Here is a 14,624-nt window from a genome sequence, read left to right on the forward strand (position 1 = left end):
TTTCACTTTGTCCTGTTTTATTATGAAACACTTCAATCTTCTTCCTAAAACACATATGTCTTGTGCGTTTCAAGATGTTCCTTGTTGCTCATGCAGAACCAGTTTCTGAGCTCTGTCAGCAGAGTGCCATATGTTCTGGGGTTCATTTAGCTTCTCTGGCGTTTGTGTAGGCAGCATATTGGATGTAACGCAGCTAAGCTCTGCTCCATTCTTTTCTTTGTAAACTTGTCAAGAGATGAAAAAAGCAGGGAGAAGAAAACACTGAATAATACTTGAGTGATTTGAATTATCAATAGGTTCTGGTAACTTGGCCAATCAAAATTGAGGTTTCTCTTGTACTTGAGGATTTTCCTTAATTACGATTTATGCATAACCCATACAGTGATGCATCCCTTGGTGCTCCCCAGTTATTACACCCAAAACAAGTGCTGAAGATTGAGATATAACCCAAGCCATTTGGAAATGACAGGCATTAAATGCTCTTAATTTTGCGTTGATCTACTATTGCGTTTTTTGGTTTGGTTTTTTTGTTTGTTTGTTTGGGTTTTTTTAATAGGTGATGGGCATGTTAAGGGATTGTACTCCTCTTTGTTGTCTTCTGGCTTTGTAGAAAGTAACTCTCCATTGTTTGAAGCTGGTACTGAAAAGCAGCATCTCAAGACTGATGGTGCCCTCCTGTTTAAAAAAAAAAAAAAGTAATTTTCCGTTACAAATCCGCTCTGGTTTCCATTCCCTGCCCCCCATAATCTTGGCCATGAGCCAATAGGTACCATCAGCCTTTAGCGTACTCTCGGTATGTAGCAGCACAGCCCTGACTGTTTATTGATAGTAGCCGTATATTGTCAGGTACTGATCTGGTCTGACGAAAGCGTTTTAGATCCGTCTCAGTGACCGTGACAGAGGACCAAAGTATTGCTGGGATTCTGTAGCTAGAGCTCAGAAACAGAAGAAAAGGAAAAGAAGGAACCAGAAACTGGTTTAAAAGGAGTGCATATTGAACTGGTTTAAAAGGAGTGCATATTGAACTGGTTTAAAAGGAGTACATATTGAACTGGTTTAAAAGGAGTGCATATTGAACTGGTTTAAAAGGAGTGCATATTGAACTGGTTTAAAAGGAGTGCATATTGAACTGGTTCCCCTTTGCTGAGGGATGAGGCCGGAGGGAGAGGGCTTGATACGAGTGCGGGGTGGAGCAGGGAGGGAAATGTCTGCGGTTCTGACCTCAGGTGGGTCAGAAATAACCAGCTGGAGTGACATGAGTGTAAACCTGGCTGAAGTGACAGGCAGCTCAGCTCCTGGGACTCTATTTACACATGTTTGAAACAAACAAAAAAAGATGTGTTTGTTCCCCAGGAAAATCTGTTTACTTGGCATTCAGCTCATGTAAAAGCTGGAACTTCTTTTCATGGAAGACATAGAAACAAAGCAACGGACATTTCTGCTTTGATGTGAGGCTGAAGCTGAGATTTGATTTTGAAATATGAAAGTAAACTGAAACTACCTCCAATTTAAAGGTGTGGGGGGTTTAATGACCTTAAAAGTTTTGAGAAGATTTTTTTCCCCTCTCCTTAGGGACCAGAAGAAATTATAACAGTAATCTTACTTATAGCTGTAAGTCTATGGAGACAGTGGCTGCAGGTTAATGAAAAATTGACACTGCTACTTCCCTGTGCTTCCAGCAGAATTTTTTTTCTTCAAACTGATGAGAACTATTGCACTGCGTGAGCTGGTTATGAGTCTCACATATTAAATTGAATGCTGCTTTTCTGGAAGCTACGGGAGCAAGTCACCAGCTAAATGTTTTGAACAACGTTCCTTTTTTGAACAAATCAGCAGAAATTACGGGTTTCTTAAAATGGCTACCCTGCTCCTTGTCCTCGTCCTCCCCCCCCCAGAAATAAAACTTGCTGTGTTAGACTAAACCAGCAAGTGGGCGGAGGAATTGTCCCCAGTGATCTCCATCCCAGCACCGAGGCTGGAGTGCAGTCAACCCAGCCAGTAGCCGTGTAGTAGGGAAACCACACCGCAGAGCAGTAACTGAGCGCTGCAAGTGCAGTTGCTGTTACGTTTTGCACACACGTGTGTACTGCTACACGCCGTTGTGCCCAGCCCTTGTGTGGCACTGGGACTCCTCAGGGAACACCCTGCGGCTCACAGGGCCGCGGGCAAATGTCCTCCCCAGGGGCGTTTCTGCAGCGGTGTTTGGGGACAGCTTGTTCCTCGTTCCTGGGAACCGTGCACTGAAATGGCACGAACTCAGCAGTGCCGGCTGACTTTGGTTTGTACTCTGACAACTTAACGTCTGTTGTCCTTGGCGGGGTGGTGCCGTCTGGTCTTGCTTGGACAGCTTATCTGTAATATCGCACTGCATGGTATTTCAGGTTTTGCTGATGAAATCTTGGGCTGTGCTCGAATGGCACAGTGACACCTTGATGCCAGCCTTGACCAGACGGCACATGCTTAGATAACACACGCACATGCCCCACCCCACCCCCCTCCATGTACCGTGATGGAGATGGGTACGCAGAGGTGCTGGAAGTCACGTTTGAGGTAAGTGGAGGGAAGGCGTGAAGGTGGCTTCTTGTACTATATGGGATCTCGGGTCAGGAGTTGGAGCCACTGGGTGTCCGCAGACTTCCCTGCTCCCTTTGAAGGACTAAAACCTATTACAGACTCTGAAGAGTGCCCAGTGCCTCTGCACCTCGGGGCTGAGGGGCTGTTCTGGGACAGGAGCATTCTCCATCTCTCCCGTCAGAGTTTCAAGACTCGGGTCACAGAAAGGTGGAGAAAATGTGTGACTCCGAGGATCAGGGGCCACTTGGGAAAAGGCAGTGCTGTGTGCAGCGGAACTTGGGGCAATGGCGGGCAACACCAGCAAGGACTCCTCCTTAAGCACTTCTCCAACAAGGACATCTGTATTTTCGTGTTCCCAGCGGATTTGCCATCTCCGTGGGGGGCAAAGATACATTTAGGTGATGAGGGAGCTGTCATCTTTCACTTCTCTGACCGGGCAGTGACGTTTCCTTGCAATCTTTCGCAGCCTGAGAGGGGACCTTAACCTCCATTGCAGCAACACCCTGTTGGGACAGCAGCTCGACAACTGGCTGCTTCGCTCACGTTCACCTGCTTCAGAGGAGGTTGTACAAAAATCTCACATTATTGTGACACCAACGTTTCACCTATGCTAAAGAAGTCGCTTTTATCTGTTGCTCCTTGTGTTGCCTTCACAACATGCTGTATGTTGCTCTTGCTGCTCCAGGCAAACAAACAAAAAACTGTTCATACCGGGCTTTGGGGAATCACCGAGGTTGGCTGACACCTCCCACATTACACAGGCATTGGTCTGAAGTGGGGAAAATAATTTAAATCATTTGTACTAAATGTATACACGGGACTGTGAGGTGAGGCTCGAATTTGTTTTTTGCATCTGCTACATGTTGTCCCTTTCCACTTCCTTTTAGTTTTGTCCCCTTTTTTGCCTTTCCATGGTTATAAAGCCCTGTTTCTCTGCATGCGCTGTCTGTGATGTTTGTTTATGTGGAGTAAGTTCATAGTAGGCAGCTGCTTAACGTAACAGAAGGGGCTTGATGAAACCCAGCCGCTGAAAGCTGGAGCGAGGTGCAGCCACACTAGAAATAAGGTGCAGATCTTTTTTATTTTTTTTTTTTAATGTAATGGGTATTTAGCTTTTAGAGTAGTTTAGCCAGAGACTGTTTTCTTCTTAGCTTGCAGCCTTTATGCCAGGATTGACAATTATGCTAAAAGAAACATGGCTAAGCTGTCAGTTTGATCAAGAAATAGGCAGCGATGTGCTGCCATATGCATTGCAGTTGTTTCTCAGTCAAAGACCACAAATTCTGCCAGTAAATGTTAGGTCCAAGTAGAAGATCAGACCTTTTAGAAGCTCAGTCTGGTCCTGCTTCAGTATGTATGGCCTGGGCATGTGCAGCCTGAGCTGTCACCTCTCTGTGAACTACTGTGTCCCCAAAGTAAGTGGAGATACAGCTCCAGCTTAAACAGAGGGACAACTTGCTTCTCTTATTAACACATTACGTTTAATCTGCAGGCAAGCCAAACCCTGCATTGGGGGATATTCAGGTTTGTCTTATTTGTTGTAAGTTTTTCAAGACCTATGCTACATTGATGACTTTTGTTTTTAATTAAAACAAAAAAATCCAGAAGACTTTGTTATACAGCAGTAAAATGTACAGTTAAATGCCAGCCAATTCAGTAAGTGCTTTTGCTGCTCTGCAGAGATACACAAATGCAAACTCGGAAATCCTCTTGCCAATATGTTAGCATTCTGAAACTGCTACAGCTTGAGGTTAGTGGGTTTATTTTCTTTTGTCTGGGGTTTAAAACATTGCTTCCAACCTGGTATCTGGGTAAGATCAGATGAATCCGCTCCACTGAAGGTAAGAAACTGACTTCATTATCTATAGGAGAAACACTTCTTGACCACGTAATTCAAAATTGTTTTAAGCAGCCTTCTCCTCTCCTGCTGGGCAAGGAAGAGGAGTAATTTGCTGGTGTTGGAAGCACGGGGCACTGAGAAACAGGCAAGTGAGCTGCAGTACCGGAGAGGGAGGGATACACCTTCCAAGACGAGGGTATGGAGGGGAGTGATGGGATTCCCATTGCTGGAGATGTCGCAGCCCAGAGCCAGGCACATGGGGGAAGTCCTGCAGAGACACAGCGGTGGGCACCTGCATGAAAATGGGGCTACAGTTGCAAGTTCGTGGGTATAAACAAAGCAATGCAGAAGCAAAGCTGATATTTTTTGCATTACTATTCGCAGTGAAAGTAGGAGGGGGGTCTGATATGTTCTTTAGTGTATTATTTGTTACCATTTTACTCAAAGGGAGGGGAAAGTAAGAAGAGCATGCAGAAGAAAGGAGACTAAACCATGTAAATTTACTGAGTTTGTTTAATTTCCTCCTAGGGACCAAAAGTGCAGAAGGGTGCTGTGCTGGGACTCTGCCAGTCCACACGTACCCTCCTCCCCCTCAGACCTCAGCGAGCTTTACCCTGCTGAAGTTTCCCTCTATAGGAACACAGGAGGACGGTGCTCCCTGCAGGGACGACAGCTTGTGATCCCAGGTAGGACCCACTTTAACCCAGAAATAGTGACTTCCAGCTGCAATTCACAGGGGCAGGTGCCCATCTGCACACACCAGGAAGGCTGTGAGCGCTGCTCCCTCCTTGTCCCAGAACACGAGCTCAGGGATCCAGAGAAAACATGGTGCCCTCTTTGCTAACTTACTCTCCACCCTGCTAAAATGCATGCTGTTTCATTTCTTTCCTTTGTAATAAACTGTGCCCACCATAGCGTATATTCTTTTAAATAACATTTTAAAATATTTTCCGATAAATTAAAGTGATGACATGTTTGTAGGGTTCATTGTTAATTTCATTTCCTTTGGCTCAGCCAGCCAGATAAAATGCAATGTTATTAATCTCTGTTTAAAAGAAGTTCCTTTGCTGAACAGTAATAAATGATCTTGATAGAATTGTCAGGAAAATGAATTATAATCATTTGCAGATAGACACAAGCCTAGTATGGCAGATTAATAAGAAAATATGTATTGACATCATTAATAACATCTGCTGCCAATGGACTTGTATATTGGTTACAGCTCTGGAAGTGATGTGTTCTTGTTAGGATATTGCAATTCATCACGTGCTGTGAGGAGCGAGGCTGTGCAGCGCTCCCGAGGCGATGACAAGCTGCTCCCCAGGAAAGGCTCGCGAGGAGCCCGGCGCCGAGGCCACGCCGCAGCCCACCGCATCCGCCGTCAGATGAGCCTGTCATCACTGAAGTGCCAGTTCTGCTGGGCTCTGACGTGCCTTCCCCCATGTCACTGGTAAAAACTCCTCCAGACCACATGAATTTGCTCATTCCTGGTTTGGGGGCTGTTGCTGGCTGGATTCGCAGACCACCCTCGCTCCCTCGGGGGCTCTGCCCTTGCTGTGTGGGCTGAGCGGCGCTGGTGGAGAAGCTGCTCCTGGCACAGAGCGGGTCGGGCTGCAGCACCTGGTGTGTGGCACACGCTCCTGCTCAGACTGCGCTCGCCCCAGCCCATGTATCTCTGAAAAGGTTCCTCCAGAGCCTGCCGCAGGCATTTAAGCACCTACATGTCTTCAGCTGACACAGCATCAGAAAGTACCTCCGCTTTGTTGGATGCGCAGCGCATTAAGAGGTAAAGCTCTTCACAGATGCCGCGTGGGACTGTCATGGGCCTTGGTTTTTCAGCCTTGATCATCCCTGTTAGGAAAAGGGTGTTTGATTTTGGGCTTGTAGTCACTCCACCTGCAGAACCTCTGTTGGGTTTTCCCTCTTAAAACCCCCAGAACATACCTGAGATGGTGCAAAGAGCCGCACACTCACAACAGTGGTCTCTGCCACAGCATCATCCTTGCAGCAGCAGTGAGCCGAGAATCATCCCATCCCACCCTGTCCCCATCCTTGTCCCTATCCCTGTCCCTGCAGCTCCTTGGCAGGTCGGGGTGAGGCTGATAGGGAGCTGCTGGGGCGAGCAGGGTCCTGCCAGTGGGAGCTGGGGCTGGAGGGACTTCGTGTGTTCAGGTGCAGCCCATGGGGAGATGGAGCATAAACCAGAAATTATTGAGGCTGGGAAGGAGGGGCTGGGAGATGCAGAGGGGAAGAGCTGCAGATGGATGTAGGCAGAGCTGTAGGAGACAAGAAGGACAGAGCAGAGGGACAGAAATGAGGAATAACATGAGAAGAAAAGTCTCCATCCCCAGTCTTCAACGAGGAGGAAAAATATAATCTCTTTTTGGTTTGGTTTTAATTTTTTTCAGCTAAATATGATTTTTTGCTTGAAAAATACAAGGAAAGAGCAAGACGTTTAGAGACAACTTTATTTCAATAAGAAATTTCAGACTCCCCCTCCCCAATCATTCTTTTTTCTTTTGTTTCGCTTTAGTTGTTCAAAGCAGAGTAGTAAGTCAAATAAGTTTACCAATGAACTGTGTTTCTCCTGTGGGATGCACAGCTGGCTGCATCTGGCAGCATGGATGCCTCCATTCCTTCTGTGGGCCAAGCTCAGAGAGGCAGTCACATCTCTCAAATCATAATTTTAAAAGAAACATCATCTTCCAGGGTCCATAGGGTGAGGTGGGGAGGGGAAGAGGTCAGCATCATATCTCTAAAGATCAAAACTATTTGTGTTGTTAAAAAAAGAAAAAAGAAAAAAAAAGTGTAATAAATTTCATTTCTATTCTCTGCTAAACTGGTATTTTTTTTCAGAGGAAAAGAATAATCTCAAACATTTAAAAAACTGCCCCAGTATTCCTCATCCTGTGTCGTGTTGCTTTCCCCACAGCTTTAGTGGATGTGTGGTCCAAAAAAGCCAATAAAGTCATCGAGCTAAGTGCTGCTGAGGGGCTCTGGGGCTCAGGAGCACTCAGCACCTCACTGCTCTAGGCGAGGAGGCGAGAGCCCTGGTATTTCTAAATGCATTAGAAATGCGTCTGTTATTATTAGACATTTACCAGCTATTAATCACAGCTGGTAACCTGATTTGTAAATGTTTTGAGGCACCCTCTGATGTGGGCACCACCTGCTCGAAACAGAATAGTAGAAAGGCAAGGCAAGCTCTGCATCGTGTGCCTCTCCCCGTGGAGATGGGCGGGCGACTGGCGGGGCTGTGACCTCCCTTATTCAAAGGAAATCTACTTTTTCCTCTTAGAAAAAAACAAATCTTGTACTGACCTTCGCCAACACAGCACGGACCCCATCCTGCATGGCTGAATCAGTCTCCTCCAGCCAAACTGAGGATGAATTGGGAAACCATGACCTGGGCTCCGTGTGCCAGGTGGGCACAGAGCCTTGTTTCTCCTCTGCTTGCTGCATCATGACTCATTTGCATCATCTTTATGGCACTGTGTTTCACCACATGCCATCACCTCCCCTCACAGCCCACCCCTGGTGGCTTGGCTGTACCCCTTGGATGCCGGAGTGGAGGATCTCATCCCCATGGGCATTTTTAGCCTTCTCCAGGTGAGCATCCTAACCACCAGACAAAGTTATTAACAGTGGGTACTGCCGTCTCTTCCTCTGGAGGTGGTTTAAGAGGTTATGGCCATGCCACATCACATGATGGTACCAAGACGGGTCAGAGAAGCCTGAATTTGCTCAAAAAAGCAAGGTCTAGCCTTGCACCTTGCCCAAGGAGGGATATTTCTTTTACCTACCACAGTCAGGTCACCATGTTCCCAGGGAGACCTTTGTGCGTCAGTGCAGGATATATAACCACAATAACCCAGTCGGAATTGGCTTAGTTGCTAAGGCACATTTATTGCTGGTAATGCTGTTAAGGGCAGGACTGGCCCGATGGATAAACAGGCTCAGGCTGTTGTAAGAGCCACCATTACACGGCAGAGTGGGCAGGGTGGGGGAGCCCCTCCCCCACCGCCAATGCCAGCAGCAGGGGGGTGTTGGCAGGGGCTCTGTGTGCGTGTGTGTGTGTGTCCCCAGCACAGGGTCTGGGGTAGCTGTGGGAGCCAAGGCTGAGCTAATCCAGTGATCCCACACTAACCCCATCTGAATTTTGGCCATATAAAAACCAAACAAACTGCAGGTAACACGTAAATCTCCTTCCCTACACCAGCGTAAACCAGAAGTCTTTCCCTTAAAAGCGGAGGTGCAAAGTCAGCCCCGAGCTAGTGCATGAGGGGAGCGAGGACCCAGTCATGGCACAGCTGGGCTTTCTCCTTGCTGGGCTCAGCTCTGTACCTTAAAACTGACTCAAGGTCTCCTGACTTGACCCACATGCTGTCCCACATCCCCTGCACCCTGGATATGACCGGCGTTGAGTCTTGGTCACACCTCGTCTTAGGGAGAAACTGAGCCCAACAGTCATTTCCAGCAAGCAGTGCCTCCAGGGAAGGGCTTCACCAAGGTGTCCCGGCACCTCCAGGGACCATCATGAGGGTCTCTGTCACCTGACGCTTCTGGATTAGATATGAAGATGAGGACCCCTGAAAGAAACCAAAGCCACACGCTGCCTGACCCCACCTCAGCCAAAATATGCCCACAGAAAGACATTTACAGTCATGAGGAGAATAGCGTTCACATTGCAAACAGTTCTCCACAGGGGCTTCTCCTCAATGCTGGTGAGGCTTCGCTCCAGGGCAGCTCTCTCCTCCTGGGACAGGGTGGGCACGGGGCCAGTGGACAGACCACAGAACCACAAGTACAGCATTTTCCAGCAGGGAGGCTTGGCTGCTGCAAGAGACAGACCAAACAATGGGTGTCAACGTCTAGCTGGGACTCTTCCGTCCCTTCTTCCACTGGGTTTGGAGGTGCATTGACCAATCTGGAAGCTTGAGATGCACCTTGAATGGGAGATGCAAGACGATGATGGGAGATGGGAAGGGAAGAGAAGGGAAAGAGAAAGCTCTGCCTCGACCATCTACAGCACAGCCTGATTACAGTTGGTTGATTGCAACACCAATCGCTCATTAGTTAATTAACAGACCTCTTCCCCCTCCTCCCTGACCCAGCTTCCATCCACTTTCCTGACAGCATGATGGTCCATTTAGAGATATCCTGGCTTATTTATTACACGTGACATGCCAGGTGAAGTATGTGTTTTAATTGTCAGCCCTGTGCTGTGTGTATTTCACTGGCTGTTCTTTCCAAATATAACCTTTTTTTGAAATGCAGAATGTCATAAGGCCTTGAAAAAGGTGTTACCCGGAGAAAAAAAAAACTCATTAAACTGTCAAGTGCTGCATTTCACATTTCCTTTCCCATCAGTACTAATTACCAAAATACCAAGACATTTGTTTATAAAAATCTGAGCTAGTTAAGTGAACTAGGAATTTATAAGAAATAATGCTGAATGGCTGCATTCAACTTAAACCCAGACTTACCCTATTGGGAAACAACTTAAGAGTTTTCTTTAGATGTTCACATCTGTTTCGGTTGCCTGTAATCTGTACCGGCGTCCTTTGGACTGACCAGCAAAAGGAAGGAGTGAAAAAATCCTGTGTATGTGCCTTTCTTCTGAGATTTCTGCTCTGTAATCTTGGAAGGTTAAGCTCGAAACAAGAAAGCTGCACTTTTTTAATGGATTTACAGAATAAACCTCTGACGACTCTGAAAAGAACATTCATTTGACTCTTTGCCTTCCTTCTTATTAAATACCCTTGGTAGGACACACAGCTATCCAAGCAGTTTGGTTCTGAGTTTTAACCATAGCTTATCTCCTAAGGGCAGATGGAAGATACTATTGGTATAATGTAAATGAGAAAACTGAGGCTTGTATATTTATCCTAGGACATCCACAAAAGGCACAGCTGCTCCCAGAGCCTCATGGTCCCTTCGGTCCATGATATTACAGCATCTTATTGTATGGTCGATGCTACTTGATCTATGTGACATCTGTAACATACTTGAAACAGTGTGTTACAGCATCGCTGGGTGAGTTTGGCCAGCAGACCCCACACAGGGGTTAGGAGAAGGCATCTCAAACACATACACAAGGGGTTTATCTCCTAGCAGTGATGAAGACAGGAAGGGATGCCACTTTTGCATGCTGAAAGCTGAAATTACAGAGCCTGCCATGACTTTCATAGTGCTAGCGTAGCTGCTGCTTTGTTTACGCCTGCAGCAGTGCTATGGAGCTCCTCAAAAGGATCTTGGTGAGACAGACAAACAGATGCAGTATCATGACACAAAGCCCCAGTGTCAACAGGGCGAGGAGCAGTGTCCCAGCACCACAGACCTCCACCTTCCCAAGGATGCTCATAAGTGGCCACTGACTCCCATCCAAGGAGTCTAGCGTGCCGTTAAGTGTTCAGGCCTGAAGTGCTAAAATAACACTGTGACTTGGGCAGAACAGGACTGGGGTAGTCTGCATGGGTAAATAACTTGTTCTAGAGAGGAAGAGGAAAAACATTTTACTGAATGGTGGGGGGTTTGGCTTTTTTTAGGAATGGCAGCTCTTCTGAACCATTCAGAGGATTACAACATGAAGGTAAATGCTAGAAGATATGTTGGAAGAACCAAGGACCGCAACACTTTCATTTGCCACATCCTTATAACTGCTATACCCATAAATACAAGCCCCAGGTCCAGTGAATGCAACAGATAACCTCTCGTGAACTTTAGCAGGACTTGCATGAGATCTTGGCTGTCCACTCACATGCACACGAGTGTGCTTGTTCACAGAGAGCCACCCTACCTTCCTCCTCCTTATCGCCTGGATCTGCACTGTCGACCAGGTCACTCTCTCCGTTGGCTGGATTAATCTGTGCTGCTTCACTCTTGTAATTTTTCAGGTCAATGGCCGGTGCTTTTCTGTGTCTTGTCCACCACGTCAGGCGAGCGAGCTGCAAAGTGGGACAGAGGACAAACTGGTTATTGCCTGTCAGTCACAAACTGGCATGCCAGTCACCTCCCTCTTTGGGGGGCACGGATCCAAGATGGTGCTGAGACACCCATTCTGGGGTGACGGTTGTTCCCCCACCTTCTCTCACTTCCTTTCTGCACTGGTGCCCACATCCTGGAAAAGAAGGCTGGTACCATCCAGCTGGAGCTGAAAAGCTGGGAAAAAAAGCGTGCATTTATCTGGTATCTTTCCTTCTATTTTTTTAATTAACCTGTTCCATCCCTGTATCTACCAGGAGTAACCTTTTAGTAGACATCGAAGAAGCAGCTTTCTATTTGCTAGGCTCTCTTGATTGACATGAATTCATGATGATCTGCATCCAGGATGGCAACCCTCCAACAGAGAAGGCCAATAAAGTCGATGAAAGAAAAAAGAAAAAAAGCCAAGATAACCCTTTCTGGATACAGTCAATCAGACAGCAATCAATTGTACCGTCAGCAGAGAAAGACTGGCCGGGTGTTAGCATGCAGGTACGTGGCTGTAGGGGCAGGACACATTTATATGGCTATAAGGGCATTACACAGATATACGCCCATGGGAACACTGGTATTTGGACAGCTTCTTCTCTGGGACATGGGGAGGGACTGGAGGATCTTCTGTCTCATCTCAGTTGTTGTTTTCTAGGAAAAGAAAACCCCAAGTGAACATTAAACCCCACAGTTGGGACAAGCTCATATCAAAGCAGCAACTGGCACTTTGAGATGAGCTTATCTCAGTGCCCTGAGTGGGAAGAGTAGCAACCTTGTGTCTCTGCTCTACAGCTGCAAGTATGCCTTCAGGAGGTGCAACTATGTGAGCAGACAGAGCCACAACAGTTAATATTAAGTCACAATTTGCAGGGAGGATTATACCATGCATTAGACCAACAGGTGTAGTTAGAAGTAGAAAACCCAGAGCTCTGGGCACACACTGTAAGACTTGCACATCCAAACATCTTTTGCCTTCTTTCTTTGTTCGTTTGACTTTTTTTTTTTTTTTCCCCCCTCTTTTTAAATTCTAGGTTTCTCTGTTGGGCCGATACAAGACATTACCTCTCTCTGCAGTCTCTCAGTGAAAGAAACATTGCAAGCCATGAAAGCTGATCAGTCCTGGACAGGCTGCTGTGGCTGCAACCTGCTCTGCTTTGCAAAACCAGGAGGTCTGAAACTCTTACCCTAGGGCTAGCCTGGAAGCCTTCTCCTCCCTGAGACACAGGGACTGCACAGGAGCCATTATTCTTGCAAATCTGACAGTGGTCCTTTTGCTGCTGTGGGGTGGGGTGAACTGTCCCAGGGGCTCAGGTCTTTGGGTTTAAGCAGGTCTGCTACTTTGTGGCTGACCATGGGACACCAAGAAGCTTGGTGGCAACGACAATTCCTAACCCCTGCATGCTCTGGCCAAGCCAGGCAGCGAGGACCACGCTCACCAACCTCGCTCGAGCGCAGCTGCCCAGGTGCGTGGGCTGCCCTCCCACCCCAGCCCATCGGCTGCCCTGCAGAGGAGCTGCAGGATGGGACTGGGGCACCAAAGCTGCCGTGGTGACAGCAGGTCAGGCAGAACATCACATATGTGCCTGACAAGCAGCTGCCTCCCTGCTCTGCCCGTATGGAAATGAACATCTCAAATGGGTCACTTACAAAGTAACGTGAGTTTAATTTTTGAATTTTGCACACACAGATCTAGGCAGGAGTTTCCAGCTGACACAAAATGTTGCATAATTTCCAGAAGATTTATAGCTTTATTTAAATCATTTTCAACCAAGATGAGCATTGGGCAGGGCTAATCTTTCTTGTCATGATGTGCTAAATTGCTTTGATATGATGATCCTCATCTTTCTCAGGGATTCTATTATTATTTTTTTTTAATCATTTAGGAAATGTCACTGGAACATAGCAAAGTTTCAGGGTACTAAAGGATTTCCAAAACTTTTCTTTCCCTTTCTCTTCCCACATGTCACTGAATGACTGCCTCTTCACATTGCAGAAAAAATCTGCAAGGGCTGGAGCTTACTTAGGGCTCAGACTCTGCCAGGTGGGAGTGATTCCCACCTGAAAGCAGCACGGACACACAGGTAACCTCATCACATATCATCCCACTGACCCACCCAGGAGCAGCTGCTTTGACCATGGTGAAATAAAGCAAACCGCCACCCTAGAGGGCCCCTCGGTGAAGCATTACACCAATGCTCCAGCTTCTAGCTCCCCTGAGGATGTTTGGGATGGCTGAAGTCCTCGAGGCACCCCTTTCTCCTCTTTGCCATGGCCAGAAGGACACATGCCGGGGCAGACTGGCAGCACTGTGTGGCCATGGAGGCCACCACGGGGCTGGCTACGCTTCCCTGGCACAGACCCACCAAGTGATGGGGATGTGGAAGGCAGATGATGGCCCATGTTTTGCAAGCCCGGAGAGAGCAAGAAAATACATAAATAAGGAGAACTGCTGACGGGGGAGCTGTGTTAGCATGATTGACTTGGACCTTGGAAATGCTGCCTCAGGCCACCATCCCCAAGGGCAGGGGAGCAGGGGGCAGCTGTGTGGCTGGTTCTGGGGAGCCCCGTGTCCCCTCTGAGTTTGCCCCTCTGTGAGTGCCAGTTCCCACCAGAGCTGAGCATGCTTTGCTCCCAGTGGCACTAAACGGTGCTGTGGGAGCTCCAGCTGCACAGCACCTTGGAGTGCACGGTGTGGGTACAGGCCAGCCAAAGCAGGCTTGGTGCTTCTCCTGAGCTATGCACCTTAAGGAGCCACTGAAGCCAGACCTCAAGACACAGAGAAAACATCCCCGATCCCAGAGTATATCAGGTGGAATCACCAATCCATCACCTTGTCTGGGTGAGCCCTGACCCCTGGGGACGTGACCTGCTCATGTAGTATTTGTGATCTGTGGGCTGTTTCTCTCCCTTTTCACCCTCACATCCTCCTTGGACAAGGGAGTTTGCAAGAAGTAAGCAAAGTTTTTCTTCTGTTGTTTGTAAACTAGAATAAATCCTTCTGTTCCAAAACGCCATCTGGCACCTGACAGTTGTGTTTCAGCTTCACAGTCTCAAATTTAATTGTAAGCTCTTTTGCAGTGTTTTCAAGGACAGCGTGACACAATATGGACTACCTACAATGAAGACATATGAACTCTGGAGCATACCAAACAAATTCCTTGCATACTTGTTTTCCAGCACAACATCAATCACCACAGGGATGGGAGAGTGTCCAAAACAGCAGGAGAAAATGCTA

General features: G+C 47.4%; 1 protein-coding gene across 1 annotated transcript in view; it reads right to left on the minus strand.

Annotated features, from left to right (window-relative positions):
- Positions 1–6,868: 6,868 nt before the first annotated feature.
- SLC5A9 (solute carrier family 5 member 9) overlaps positions 6,869–14,624 on the minus strand; it is a 29,113-nt gene continuing 21,357 nt past the window's right edge. The window contains exons 14-15 of the mRNA XM_056355767.1: positions 11,214–11,361; positions 6,869–9,250 (exon numbers count right to left, since the gene is read on the minus strand). Coding sequence (XP_056211742.1) covers positions 9,042–9,250; positions 11,214–11,361 — 357 coding nt within the window. The 3' untranslated portion in view covers positions 6,869–9,041. The remainder of the gene's footprint in view (positions 9,251–11,213; positions 11,362–14,624) is intronic.

This window comes from Falco biarmicus, chromosome 11, assembly GCF_023638135.1.
Source record: "Falco biarmicus isolate bFalBia1 chromosome 11, bFalBia1.pri, whole genome shotgun sequence".
Lineage (NCBI taxonomy): Eukaryota > Metazoa > Chordata > Aves > Falconiformes > Falconidae > Falco > Falco biarmicus.